This window comes from Heterodontus francisci, chromosome 15, assembly GCF_036365525.1.
Source record: "Heterodontus francisci isolate sHetFra1 chromosome 15, sHetFra1.hap1, whole genome shotgun sequence".
NCBI classification, from domain to species: Eukaryota; Metazoa; Chordata; class Chondrichthyes; order Heterodontiformes; family Heterodontidae; genus Heterodontus; species Heterodontus francisci.
The window spans coordinates 90,074,339-90,086,748 of NC_090385.1; the positions used below are offsets into that span (position 1 = coordinate 90,074,339).

General features: G+C 40.6%; 2 protein-coding genes across 2 annotated transcripts in view; one reads left to right on the plus strand and one right to left on the minus strand.

The window, feature by feature from the left end:
• LOC137377782 (sodium- and chloride-dependent neutral and basic amino acid transporter B(0+)-like) overlaps positions 1 to 8,889 on the plus strand; it is a 62,490-nt gene extending 53,601 nt beyond the window's left edge. Inside the window, exons 4-7 of the mRNA XM_068047833.1 lie at positions 3,685 to 3,823; positions 4,717 to 4,849; positions 6,815 to 6,955; positions 8,530 to 8,889. Of these exons, the coding sequence (XP_067903934.1) occupies positions 3,685 to 3,823; positions 4,717 to 4,849; positions 6,815 to 6,955; positions 8,530 to 8,793 (677 nt within the window). The 3' untranslated portion in view covers positions 8,794 to 8,889. The remainder of the gene's footprint in view (positions 1 to 3,684; positions 3,824 to 4,716; positions 4,850 to 6,814; positions 6,956 to 8,529) is intronic.
• Positions 1 to 12,410, minus strand: part of LOC137377781 (sodium- and chloride-dependent neutral and basic amino acid transporter B(0+)-like) — a 392,958-nt gene that overhangs the window by 360,269 nt on the left and 20,279 nt on the right. The window lies entirely within an intron of this gene.

The window sequence follows — 12,410 nt, forward strand, 5'->3', positions numbered from 1 at the left end:
ACACATACACTGGTTAACAAAAAAATAGAGGATTACTTATCAGAGCTCTCGTACATAAAAACCAAAAATAAATATGTTGGCCAAAATACCTGCTAATTCTTGAAGAAAACAGAGAAGATATGAAAAGATGTCAAAAGTCCTTTTCTGGTTTGGCGTCCCAAATATATATAGATGGCTGACACTGGGATCTTCCAAGAACAGCTCTTGTCAGGCAACACTGAGGATCAATTTGGGCAGGCTTTCCAGGAAAAATGCAGTAAGAGGGGTTTCAGGCAGTTTCTTACACTTGCTTCTCAGTTTCTCAAGAGATGGAAAACAGGTATGCTTTTTCAAAGACTGAGTTGGCGTATGCTCCCTTGGCCAGTTTTCTCCATCTGTCTTTTCAAACTATTGTCCAAATACCAACTCACTGCCCGAAGTGAAACCAAAATCAATGTCACAAGAATCAAGCCTCCTGAGCCCTATAAATCTTGACCTGCAACGTCTTTGCAAACATCTTTCCCCAAGTCAAAAACAACCCCTGCTGGGTAATTATTTGAAGACAGGTGACTTCCAGTAACTGTTTACAATCCAGACCTCTCAATGACCCTTGTTAAAAAACATCCAAAGATTGCTTTTCAGTTTTAAAACACAAATCCGCAAAATTTGACAAAAAATGGAAGCACTCATAACAATGTGCACCATTGGCAGCCATTTATTGCCAATCTTAGCTGAGTAGCTTGCTAAGGCATTTCGTCTCATAGTCCAGACTAGGTAAGTACATCAGTGAAACAGTTGGGTTTTTCTGATAATCCAAAAGTTTCCTAACTGTCTAGCTTTTAGCTCTCTGCTCACCATGACATATCTTCAGCTATTGATTTGCTCAACCACATCCTCACCTCCACCTTTGATGTTTTAGCCCCCAAGAAAACCATTATTTTGTCACTGTGGCTGTTCCCCTTTCTATGGCCTTCATCAGCACTCCTCTAAATCCAAGGGGTGCAGACATGAACAGATATGGCAGACAACTGGTTTAGCCATTCAGCTGGCAGAACCGCATAAATCACAATTGGGTCCTGCTCTCAACTGCTAAAACCGTTCACTGTTCCAGTATCATCACATTTAACAATAAGCTCATAGACTTTTATTATTAAGAATGGGACCGTCCAATTAGCTTCCTCCGCCACTTCCTTCCTTTCCACTCACCTACTGGGCCAAACACCATCGAAAGTTTCCTCCTGCCTTAGCCCAGAACTCATCTCTCTGTATTTTCTCCCCTATCTCCCCTCATATCCTCTTGGAGCTCATCTTGTCCACAAGAGCCACTTCCTGCTCCCTTGACTCTATTCCCACTAAACAGCTGATCACCCACCTTCCCTTCCTGGGTTCCCAGATTTGCTGATATTATTAATGGCTCTCTTGCTTCAGGTCTTGTCCCTCTCTCATTTAAATCTGCCATCATCAACCCTCTCAGAAAACTAATGCATGACCCCTCTGTCCTTGCAAACTACTGCCCCACCTGTAACTTCCCTTTCCCTCCAAAGTCCTTGAATATGTTCTTGTTTCCCAAATACGTGCCCATCTTTCCCAGATCTCTATGTTTGAATCCCTACAATCAGGTTTCCGCCCCCGCACAGTACTCAAGCAGTTCTTATCAAAGTCACAAATGACGTCCTGTGTGACTGTGATCAAGGTAAACTATCCCAGCTCATCCCTCTCAACCTGTCTGCAACTTTTGGCATGATTGACCAAACCATCCTCCTCCAACGTCTCTCCACTGTCGTCCAGCTGGGTGGGACTGCTCTCACCCGTTCCATTTATATCTATCTAGTCACAGCCAGGATATCACCTGCAATGGCTTCTCTTCCCAATCACACACCATTGCCTCTGGTATTCCCAAGGATCAATCCTTGATCTTCTCCTATTTCTCATATACAAGCTGCCCCTTGGCAACATCATCTGAAAAGTCAGCATTAGTTTTCACATGTAAGCTGATGACACCCAGCTTTACCTCACCGTCATTTCTGTCACCTCCTCCAGCATTGTTAAATTATCAGGTGGCTTGTCTGACATCCAATACTAGACGAAGAGAAATTTATTCAAAATAAATATTGAGAAGACTGAAGCCAGGGTCTTCATTCCCGACTACAAACACCATTCCCTAGCTACAGACTCCATCCCTCTCCCCTGCAAATGTCTGAGACTGAACTAGACTGTTCACAATCTTGGTGTCAGATTTGACCCTGAGATGAGTTTCCAATAGATAACCATGCCATCACCATCACTGGAACATCAACCAACTCTGCTTTTGCCTCAGCTCACGTGCTACTGGAGCTTTCATCAATACCTTTGTTACCTCCGGACTTGAATATTCCAACTCACTAATGTCCAGCCTTTCACATTCTACCCTCAATAAACTTGAGGTCATCCAAATCTCTACTCGGAGTCCTGATTCTTACCAAGTTCCATTCCTCTATCACCCTTCTGCTCACTGACAGACAATGGCTCCCAACGTCTCCATTTTAAAACTGTCATCCTTATTTTCAAATCTCTTCACTGCCTTGCTCCTCCCTATTTCTGTAATTTTCTCCAGTCCCACACACCCTCCAAGATACCTGCACTCATCTAACTTTGACTTTTTGAGCATTCCCAATTTTCATTGCTCCACTATCAGTGATCATCGGCTCTAAGCTCTGGAATTCCCTCCATAAACTTCTTGGGCTCTCTCCCTCTCTTTCCTTCTTTAAGATACTTCTTAAAATTTACATCTTTTACCCAGCTTTTGGTTGTCTACCCAAATATTGCCTATATTGGCCCAATGTCAGCCTTTGCTTTATAATGTTCCTTTATTTGTTTTTAAATTTAGAGATACAGCACTGAAACAGGCCCTTCGGCCCACCGAGTCTGTGCCAACCATCAACCACCCATTTATACTAATCCTACACTAATCCCATATTCCGACTACATCCCCACCTGTCCCTATATTCCCCTACCTATACTAGTGGCAATTTATAATGACCAATTTACTTATCAACCTGCAAGTCTTTGGCATGTGGGAGGAAACCAGAGCACCTGGAGGAAACCCACGCAGACACAGGGAGAACTTGCAAACTCCACACAGGCAGTACCCAGAATTGAACCTGGGTTGCTGGAGCTGTAAGGCTGCAGCGCTAACCACTGCGCCACTGTGCCACCACTGTTCCTGTGAAGCACCTTGGGATATCTTCTTGTGTTAAAGGCAGTATATAAATACACTAAAATAAAAGCAAAATACTGCGGATGCTGGAAATCTGAAACAAAAACAAGAAATGCTGGAATCACTCAGCAGGTCTGGCAGTATGTCACGAGGATTCACTAAGGGGGAACTAAAAAAAACCCAGTGTGTTTAAAATTAAACCCTGTTATGATAAGACCAGATGAAGGCTGAGAGGGAATGCGAGACTCCTTTCTTACTGGGTCTTAACATGTTGTTTATTAAAGAAACCTGATTGGTGTATTTTATTCTGGGATAAAAATAGAGTCTGTGATTGACCGTATCAGTCATTGGGAAAAAAATTTAAATATATGTTGTGACCTGTGGAGAAGTGGAACCAGAATAAACAATGCACTCCTCCTGCATCAATCATAATAGCATGTACCAAGAATTAGTTATTTTTAAAAATTCACAATGAAATGTAATTCTAAAACACATTCCACATTTTCTAGATCCACTCTGCAATCTCACTCTGGATGATGGATATTTTGAAATAGTTAATACAACATGGCTGCATGCAAACAATGAAACTTGTCCAAATGGATCAGAAATCTACATTCCTCACCAGGGTCCAAGTGAGCAATACTGGGAGTAAGTAAATTACTACAGATAGCTGCACCTATAACCTGCACAGCTGTACCAGTAGCTTCCTCTTGGGAAGGTTAGTTGGGTGAATGTCCTGTTTGATGAGTGAAAAGCTGTTTGATTTAGATATACTATGAACGTCATACACCGATTACAAAATAACATCACAACAGGGGCTCTTTCACTAGTTAACATCTCCCTGGTTTCTAATACTGCAGGTTCACTTTAACAATATTTATTCAATGAAATCTTTATTGAACATTTTTTTTTATTTTCTTGCTATTCAAAGATAAGATTCACCACAAGACCTCCGAAATGTTTCCTGGTTCAAATTATCTGTGATTGATATCCCTTTCCCTGTGTTTCAAGAAATCAAGGGAATGTCACTATCAGAAAAAAATGATCAGGTTGGAGCTCTTATCTCTGGCAAAGGGAAGGCAAAGGAGAACTGATCTACAATATTCTGAAGGGTGGATATGGAGGAATTGTTTCCTCTTGTGGGTGAATCCAGAACAAGGGGTCATAACATACGAGATAGTCAAAATCAAAGATAATTATAAAGTAATTTCTCCAGAGATTGGGCATGTGGAGCTCACTGTCACATGAAGTGGAGAATAGGATCGATGCTCTTGACTGGGGCAATGTGCGAAGAAATCATTAGAGTGGGAGAAAGTTTGTGTGAAATATAAATACTGGGCTAGTCCAGTTGGGCTGAACATCCTGTTATTTTGTTGTCGATTCAGTGTAACTTCTAAAAACAGAATTGATTCTCTTTAACCTGGAAATTTTTCAAATCTATGAATATTTTACTTAATACTCAGATGCATTCCACCTCATGGTGACTATGTGTAATGAACTGTATTATTATATCAGATGTTTTCTGTTGTCATTTTATTTAGTAAAGTGGTTTTACGCCGTACCAATTCAATTGATGAGACTGGGGAGATCGTCTGGTATTTAGCCCTCTGTCTGTTTCTGGTCTGGCTGATAGTTGGGACAGCGCTATCTAAAGGAATCAAATCTTCAGGAAAGGTAAAACAATTGGTGAAGAATAGAATTAAAAGTAGTGACAAAGTGCAGATTACTGAAATAATACAACTGGAATTTATAAATCATCTGTGAAGTGGGTGTTTTATCTCACAGGCCATGTTAACGGTGACACTTTGGAAAGTGTGAGATCCATAATTCATGAGCACTGCAGGCCTGAATGAGATCTGAAAATCTTTCTCCTGAGTGAAAGAACAGCAGCAATTCCCCAAACCCCTGAAATGTGTCCCTCATTCTAAGGGTTTCAGTCACTGATACAGGACTTTGGGTGAATTTCCAATTGCTCTGGAAGGCTGGGCAGGGCTGGATAAGTGATTGAGCTGATTCAGGTCATGGTTTTATTTGAGTGAAATGAGATTTGTCTGGACAATGAGAATGGCAAAGAAATCTGAGGAGTAAATGTGAGGAGTTAAACAAAATCTTCATACTCCATGTTCTAATTTCCTGTGAAGATGTGTTACTTCACATGGTCTAGATGCTAAAGGAAGTAAGTGTAGAAATTGGAGAGGTACTGGCCATAATATTCCAATCCTTTAAGATTGCAAATGTTGTGTCCTTGTTGAAAAAAGGGGAGAATAAACCTGGCATTTACAGGTTAGTCAGATTAACGTCAGTGGTTTGAAAGCTTTTAGAAACAATAATCTGGGAGAAATGACCAGCCATTCAGACACGCAAAGGCTAATAAAGGAGAGCCAGCACAGATTTATTGAGGGCAAATTGTGTCTGACTAGGTTGCGCTTTTTAATGAATAACAGAGCGTGGATGAGGGCAGTGCAGTTGATGCTGAGTATATGGACTTACAAAAGCTGTTTGATAAAGTACCACATATTAGGCAGCTCAAGGGATCAAAGGGGCAGTCAAAGCATCGATACAGAATTGACGAAGGGATAGGAAAGAGTTGTGGTGAATGGCTGCTTTTGGGACTGGAGGGAGGTGTGCAGTGGTGCTCTCCAGCATTTAGTACTCGGACCACTGCTGTAGCTGATAAACATTAATGACTTGGGCTTCAGTTAAGGAAGAATGACGAGAGACTCAGATATGGTAAATGGTACAATTTTAAAGAGGATGTAGGAACACAGAGACCTGAGGGTGTTAGTAAATAAATCTTCAAAGGTGACAGGATAGGTTAATAAAGATATAGGATCCTGGGCTTGATAAATAGAGGCATAGAGAACAATAGCCAAGAATTTATGCTGAACATATATATAAAACACTCGTTTGACACCAGCTGCAGTATTCTGTACAATTCTGGGCACAATGTGTTAGGAAAGACGTGAAGGTTTTAGAGCAGGTACAGAGAGATTTACTAGAATGGATCAAGGGATGAGGTCGGTCGACTGGACAAGATGCAATTGGGCTCCTTACAGCAGAGAAAGCTAAAAGAAGATTTGATAAATGACTAAGGGTTTAGACAGAGTAAATAAAGATAAACTGTTTCCAATGGCTGAATGATCGCTAACCAGAGGTGATTGACAAAAAGAACCAGAGGCGACATGAGGAAATATTTGTTTGACACAGTTGAGTGATTAGAATTTGGAATGCTCTTTCTGATAGGGTGGTAAATACAGATTCAACATTCGATTTCAAACAGGAATTGGATAAATATTTAGACAAAGGTTGTCGTGATCTGGGGAAAGTGCAGGGAGTGGGACTAGTTAGATTGTCCTTTGAAAGAAGTGGTGCGCAGACTTGATGGGTAGAATGGCCTTCAATGCTGTACTATTCTGATTCCCTGGATATTAGATATCAATATGTTGGAATAATATTGTACCATTTAAATTTGGTAACAATATGAAGCTCAGTGTCATGTAGTTATTGCTTCTCCAATTCTTCTTCAGTTTCATTCTCTGCATTGATTATAATCCTTTAAGTTTATCATTCAATTGGATTCAATACCATAAATGTTTACCTAGATACAGGAAAATCTAACAAGCTGCTCTCCATGGTCAGGTGGTTTATTTCACTGCAACATTCCCTTATGTGGTTCTGATCATACTCCTGATCCGAGGTGTTACACTGGAGGGAGCCGATAAAGGAATTGAATATTACATTGGAAGGCAGTCAGATTTCTCAAAACTGGCTGATGCTGAGGTAAACACATCAGAATAATCCATCGAATATCAGCTGTAATTTTCAGTCAAACTGTTTTGTATTTCATTCTATTTTCCTTCATGATTAAGATACACATTGTAAGAGCAGTGTGTTGCTTTTGAGATCTTGGTCAAACCTGGGAATATGAATTTTAATTGTTGAAATAACCGGGCAAAGTTTTCATTGAGATCTTGTGAACATTTCATAGAGTCATAGAGGAAGAGATATTAAGGATGTGATGGGAAGAGAGGATATGGAATAGAACAGGTGATTAGATTATGATTAGAGATACAGCACTGAAACAGGCCCTTCGGCCCACCGAGTCTGTGCCAAACATCAACCACCCATTTATACTAATCCTACACTAATCCCATATTCCTACCAAACATCCCCACCTGTCCCTCTATTTCCCTACCACCAACCTTTCCTAGTGACGATTTATAATGGCCAATTTACCTATCAACCTGCAAGTCTTTTGGCTTGTGGGAGGAAACCGGAGCACCCGGAGAAAACCCACGCAGACACAGGGAGAACTTGCAAACTCCACACAGGCAGTACCTGGAATCGAACCCGGGTTCCTGCAGCTGTGGGGCTGCGGTGCTAACCACTGCGCCACTGTGCCGCCCTAAGATGAGATGCAATGAAATTGGACTGGATGGGATGGAATGGCTGCCATATTGCATTCTTGATACCAAGTGATTTTTAGTTTCTTGTAATTGATTCATCAAGAAAATTTCTTGTTAATTATCAGACCAATCCATGCATTTAGGTCATTTAATTTTACCAAAGTAACATTTAAATGAACAATCAGAATTATAGCAAGTGTTTTTAATTGATATTCAGATCTGATTTTTATTTTAGTCAGACTTTGTTGCCCGTTAGATATGGGTCTTTAGTTTGTGATGAAAATCTTTCATTTGCTGCTTGTTTCAATAAAGAAAATGGAGGCCACTGGATGTCAGTGTTCATGTTGCTCGTAAAGAATTGAGTCACTCAATAGAAAACATGGGTATCAGTGGAAAGCATCGAAGTTCCTGGAACGAATTTGACAGCAAGTGGCAGACAGGGAGATCGATTATTGGCACTACTGTTCAAAGCAGGTACAACATTGGGGTGGCGCAGTGGTTGGCACTGCAACCTCACAGCTCCAGGGACCCAGGTTAGATTCTGGGTACTGCCTATGCGGAGTTTGCAAGTTCTCCCAGTGACCGTGTGGTTTTTCACCGGGTGCTCTGGTTTCCTCCCACGGCCAAAAACTTGCAGGTGCTAGGTAAATTGGCTGTTGTAAATTGCCGCTCGTGTAGGTCGGTGAAAGGAAATGTGGGATTACTGTAGGGTTAGTATAAATGGGTGGTTGTTGGTCGGCACAGACTTGGTGGGCCGAAGGGCCTGTTTCAGTGCTGTATCTCTAAATAAATAAATAAACTGACCAGAAGGAGCTTCATTCAGCCAGCTCAGCATTAAGCTGTGGGACTAACCCATTCCATGTTCCTCATGGTTAATGTAGTTTTATCTGTTGAATGAGTTCAAGTGAAATCTTCCGGTGCTGATTAATTCTATCTTCTATTTACCAGGTCTGGAAAGATGCTGCAATACAAATTTTCTTTTCTTCCTCAGTGGGTTCTGGCACTTTAATAACACTGTCATCCTACAACAAATTCCACAACAACTGTTACACAGATACCATCATTGTCTGTGTTGTTAATTGTGCTACGAGTGTGTTTGCTGGATTTGTCATCTTCTCCATCCTTGGACACATGGCTCATGTACAAGACAAGCCTGTTTCAGAGGTTGCACAATCAGGTACCTGCAGAGTCAAACTTACTGTCTTCTGTTAAAATATTTCTAAACATGTCTGGGTTCCACAATCTGAGCCTTTTCATTCTGTTGACAAGATCTGGATCCAATAGTTTTAAACAGGAAATAGTTGCAGAACAAACTGGACTATCTTTACAAAATAGAGGAGGAGGTTCCTGAAGTGGTTGAGAGTGAGGTGAGAAATTTGTGATGGATGAAAGGAAAATCTTCGATAAGTTAGTTAATCGAAGTGAAGACAAAGCTTCAGGCCTGACAGGATATAAATTAGGATCAGGAAGGATCTGAGGGAGAAAATTACAGTGGCCTTATGTTCATGGACTTCCTATGATTATGGTCATAATAAAGGGTTATTCATCCTGCTGCAAAAACCACTGTGTGATTCAGGCCTGAGTGGTTTTAAACAACAAGCTTTAACACACATTGACTAATAACAGTCAGGTTATTAGTCAACTGTCCTACAGATTACATTAAATGATATGCAATTAGTATAACTTGGGTCTTAGGCCCAGAGTAATCCATTCTTCTTCTGAAAGCTACCGATAAGGTGAATAAACTTCTGAGTGTTCCCACCAAAAGCTAGTGTGCTCTCAAAACAGGTTCTATTCTTATACTCGTCAGCTACCTTAGATTGTGCATGGTCATATCAATATCTCACTAGGCTGCAATGTCCTAATTATTATTAGAAAAGCAAAATACTGCAGATGCTGGGATTCTGAAATAAAAACAGAAAATGCTGGAATTACTCAGTATGTCTGGCAGCATCTGTGGAGAGAAAAACAGTGTTAACATTTCAGGTCTGTGACCTTTCCTCAAAACTAATGAGGTGACTGTGGTTCTTAACTTTTATGCACCTGCTTCCTTCCAGGCTGCTACTGGAGCTATAAGCAACATCTCGCAGTTTGTGGTACACTGCTGCATAAGGGAGGTCACTGAGCCTCTCTATACAAAGAGAGAAACCATAGAAACCATTGAAACCGTAGAAAAGTTGTGGCTCAGAAAGAGGCCATTCAGCCCGTCATGTCCGTGCCAACCGAGAGGGAAGAAAATAGAAACAAACCGCCCAATCTAATCCTACCTTCCGGCACCTGGTCCATAGCTTCCCTTTTGCAGAAACTTTAATATTACTTGATCTTTTTAGTGTGTAATCTGTTGTAAGATTCACAGGAACACAAGTAATATCCAAAATAAATGTGTGTTTTATTATACATGAACTGGAACATATATCTCCAAATAGTTACTGCTTGAGCTATATTTGAACACCTATGCTGGGCTCCACCCACAACTCCTTGGTCATGTGTGACACAACATCACTTCCTCTGATTATCTTCATTTACAGTTCTTAATGTAGTCCATTCTTAAGGTCATCCCACAACATTCCCCTCTTTTCCAAAGATGAAAACATATGTACATTAAACAACGATATTGTGGTTCGGATTAACTATTCATGATTAAACAAAGCATTATTTGCAGGTAAGTTAAATTAAAACTCTCTAAAACATAGAGGAGGTTTGCTAGTTCATCTGATCTGATTGTCGTGAATTGCTTCCCTTGTTTGGAAAGCTCAGAAAAATGATGAGTGGCAACATAGCCAATTGTCGGCAATCCCTCTAAACTCTGGGTATACTTGCTGCAACAAACTGAAGTCTGAGGTGAGACTCCCGGGCATACTGCCTCTCCATACCAAGACTGCGAGCCTTTGTGATATCCTTTACATGGACTGGCCTGAGACACTCGACCTGGATATTTGCTGACATCTTCGGTGCATTACTGACATCATGTATTGTGGCAATTCATAAATCTTGGAAGACTGGGAGTCCTGCAAAGCTGGTTCAGTTGTGTCTACAAAGAAAAACATTTGTGCGAGCCATTCAGAGTTCCCATAGCTGCACTGTGCCGTTATCATTCCAATGCACTTGATTGGAAAACCATTGTTGGTCATCAGGTTAACCTTGGTGGGTCGCACCATAGATTCCCATTTCTTTAGACACATGTCGTTCAGTATATGGATGGGCTGAATATTTTCACTTGCTCTGGTGTTGGTTTTTACTCTGAGCTTATACTTGCCACTCTCCTGCAGACATATAATCCCAATCATGGTGAATGCCTCAGATTGTGTAATAGCATTGAACTTGTTGATCCAAATTGACTATGTGGAATGTTTGCTCGCTGTTTACACAAGTGCATTCTTCATCAGTGTCCTCCTGGCTATCTGTCTCTTTACTAACCTAATGTACCTGCTTGGGCTTTTGCTGTGTATTGGCATAACTCTTGTGTTTGTCATCCTTTCTTGCCTACATTCTCTCTGCCAGTGATCTCTGCATTCTCGCATGCAGTATTTGAATTTGTTTTATGCATTACTTTGCCCTCAAGCAAGCTTGAATCTATGTTTTCTCCTTTGATTGGTTCAATTTACCACCAGACCTTGCATGGCACTTCACCTTAAGTACTTTTCCATGACTTCCCGACTGATCCCAAAGCCCAGCTGGTTCTGCATGTAGCATTTTCCTTATCTGTCTTTTCTCATCCTCCTATCTGTTTGCTTTCTCTGTAAAAATTGCAAAGAAGCAGAAAATAGTAACTATTTTGTCTTTCAAACTTTTATAGCCATAGGCAACCTTCGGACAGACTTTCAATGCCCTATTGACAACATTGCACTTCAATTAACCAAACAGCTTATCTTGTGGTAATGTTTTCTATTCTATTTGCTAACCTTGATTTTAAACTACCCAACTACCTCTCTGTTAAGCTAGTTTTTTTAACTTTCTAGGTGCCTCTTGCTCAGGGATTGGCAATGTGTCCGTACACCAGTGTCCACAGTAAAAGATGTTGAGGTCTGTGACTGATGATTTCAAGGATGAGACATTTCCAATTGGCTTCTTTTTTCCAACCAGACTAGCTGTTAAAAAATAACGCACTGTCAGTTTCACAGCTGACAGGTTCAGAGAGCATGAATGCCGCTTCCAAACTTCAGACAGCTTTAGGTTTTTTCAATAAATTAGTCTTCTCATTTAAAGCTTCTTCACAAAAATGTACATTTGTTGTTGTTTTGATGAATAGTAAGATTTAATGCCTTTATCTTTCTGAAATTGTCTCATCGAAACCCTATGTAAGACAAAAATTGTAATGTGGCCCCCACATGTGTAAAGGTTGGACACTCCCTCTTTCTCTTTCTCCCCCTCTCTCTCTGTCTCTCTCCACCACTCCCTAGCAGCTAGGTTATTTTAATACACAGGTTTAAAGACTTGTGTCTAAAATCATTTAGGGAATGTCTTGATTTCTTTGGTTTGGCAGGCATTACTTTCACCTGGGACACAAGCTCAGTAACATGTTGAAGTTGCTGGAATTTTACTTCTATATAATTGTCAAAATTCCACTGCTATCCATTTGGAATCACATTGTTCCAAAACTTGTATTGAGAGGAAATGGGGCAAGAAAATCCAAGGAAACTCCAGAAGTCAGCACTGTATGTTCCTCATGAATACCAGAGAACAGTGTAAGGGGGCTATGTGATGTTGGCAAAAACAAGATGCTGCTGACCCATATACAATAGTTAGTAAATACAATGTAATGGATAGTTTCTATGAACCTTAATCTATGATGAACTGTCTACAATTCCTTGACAAAATCCATGCTGCAT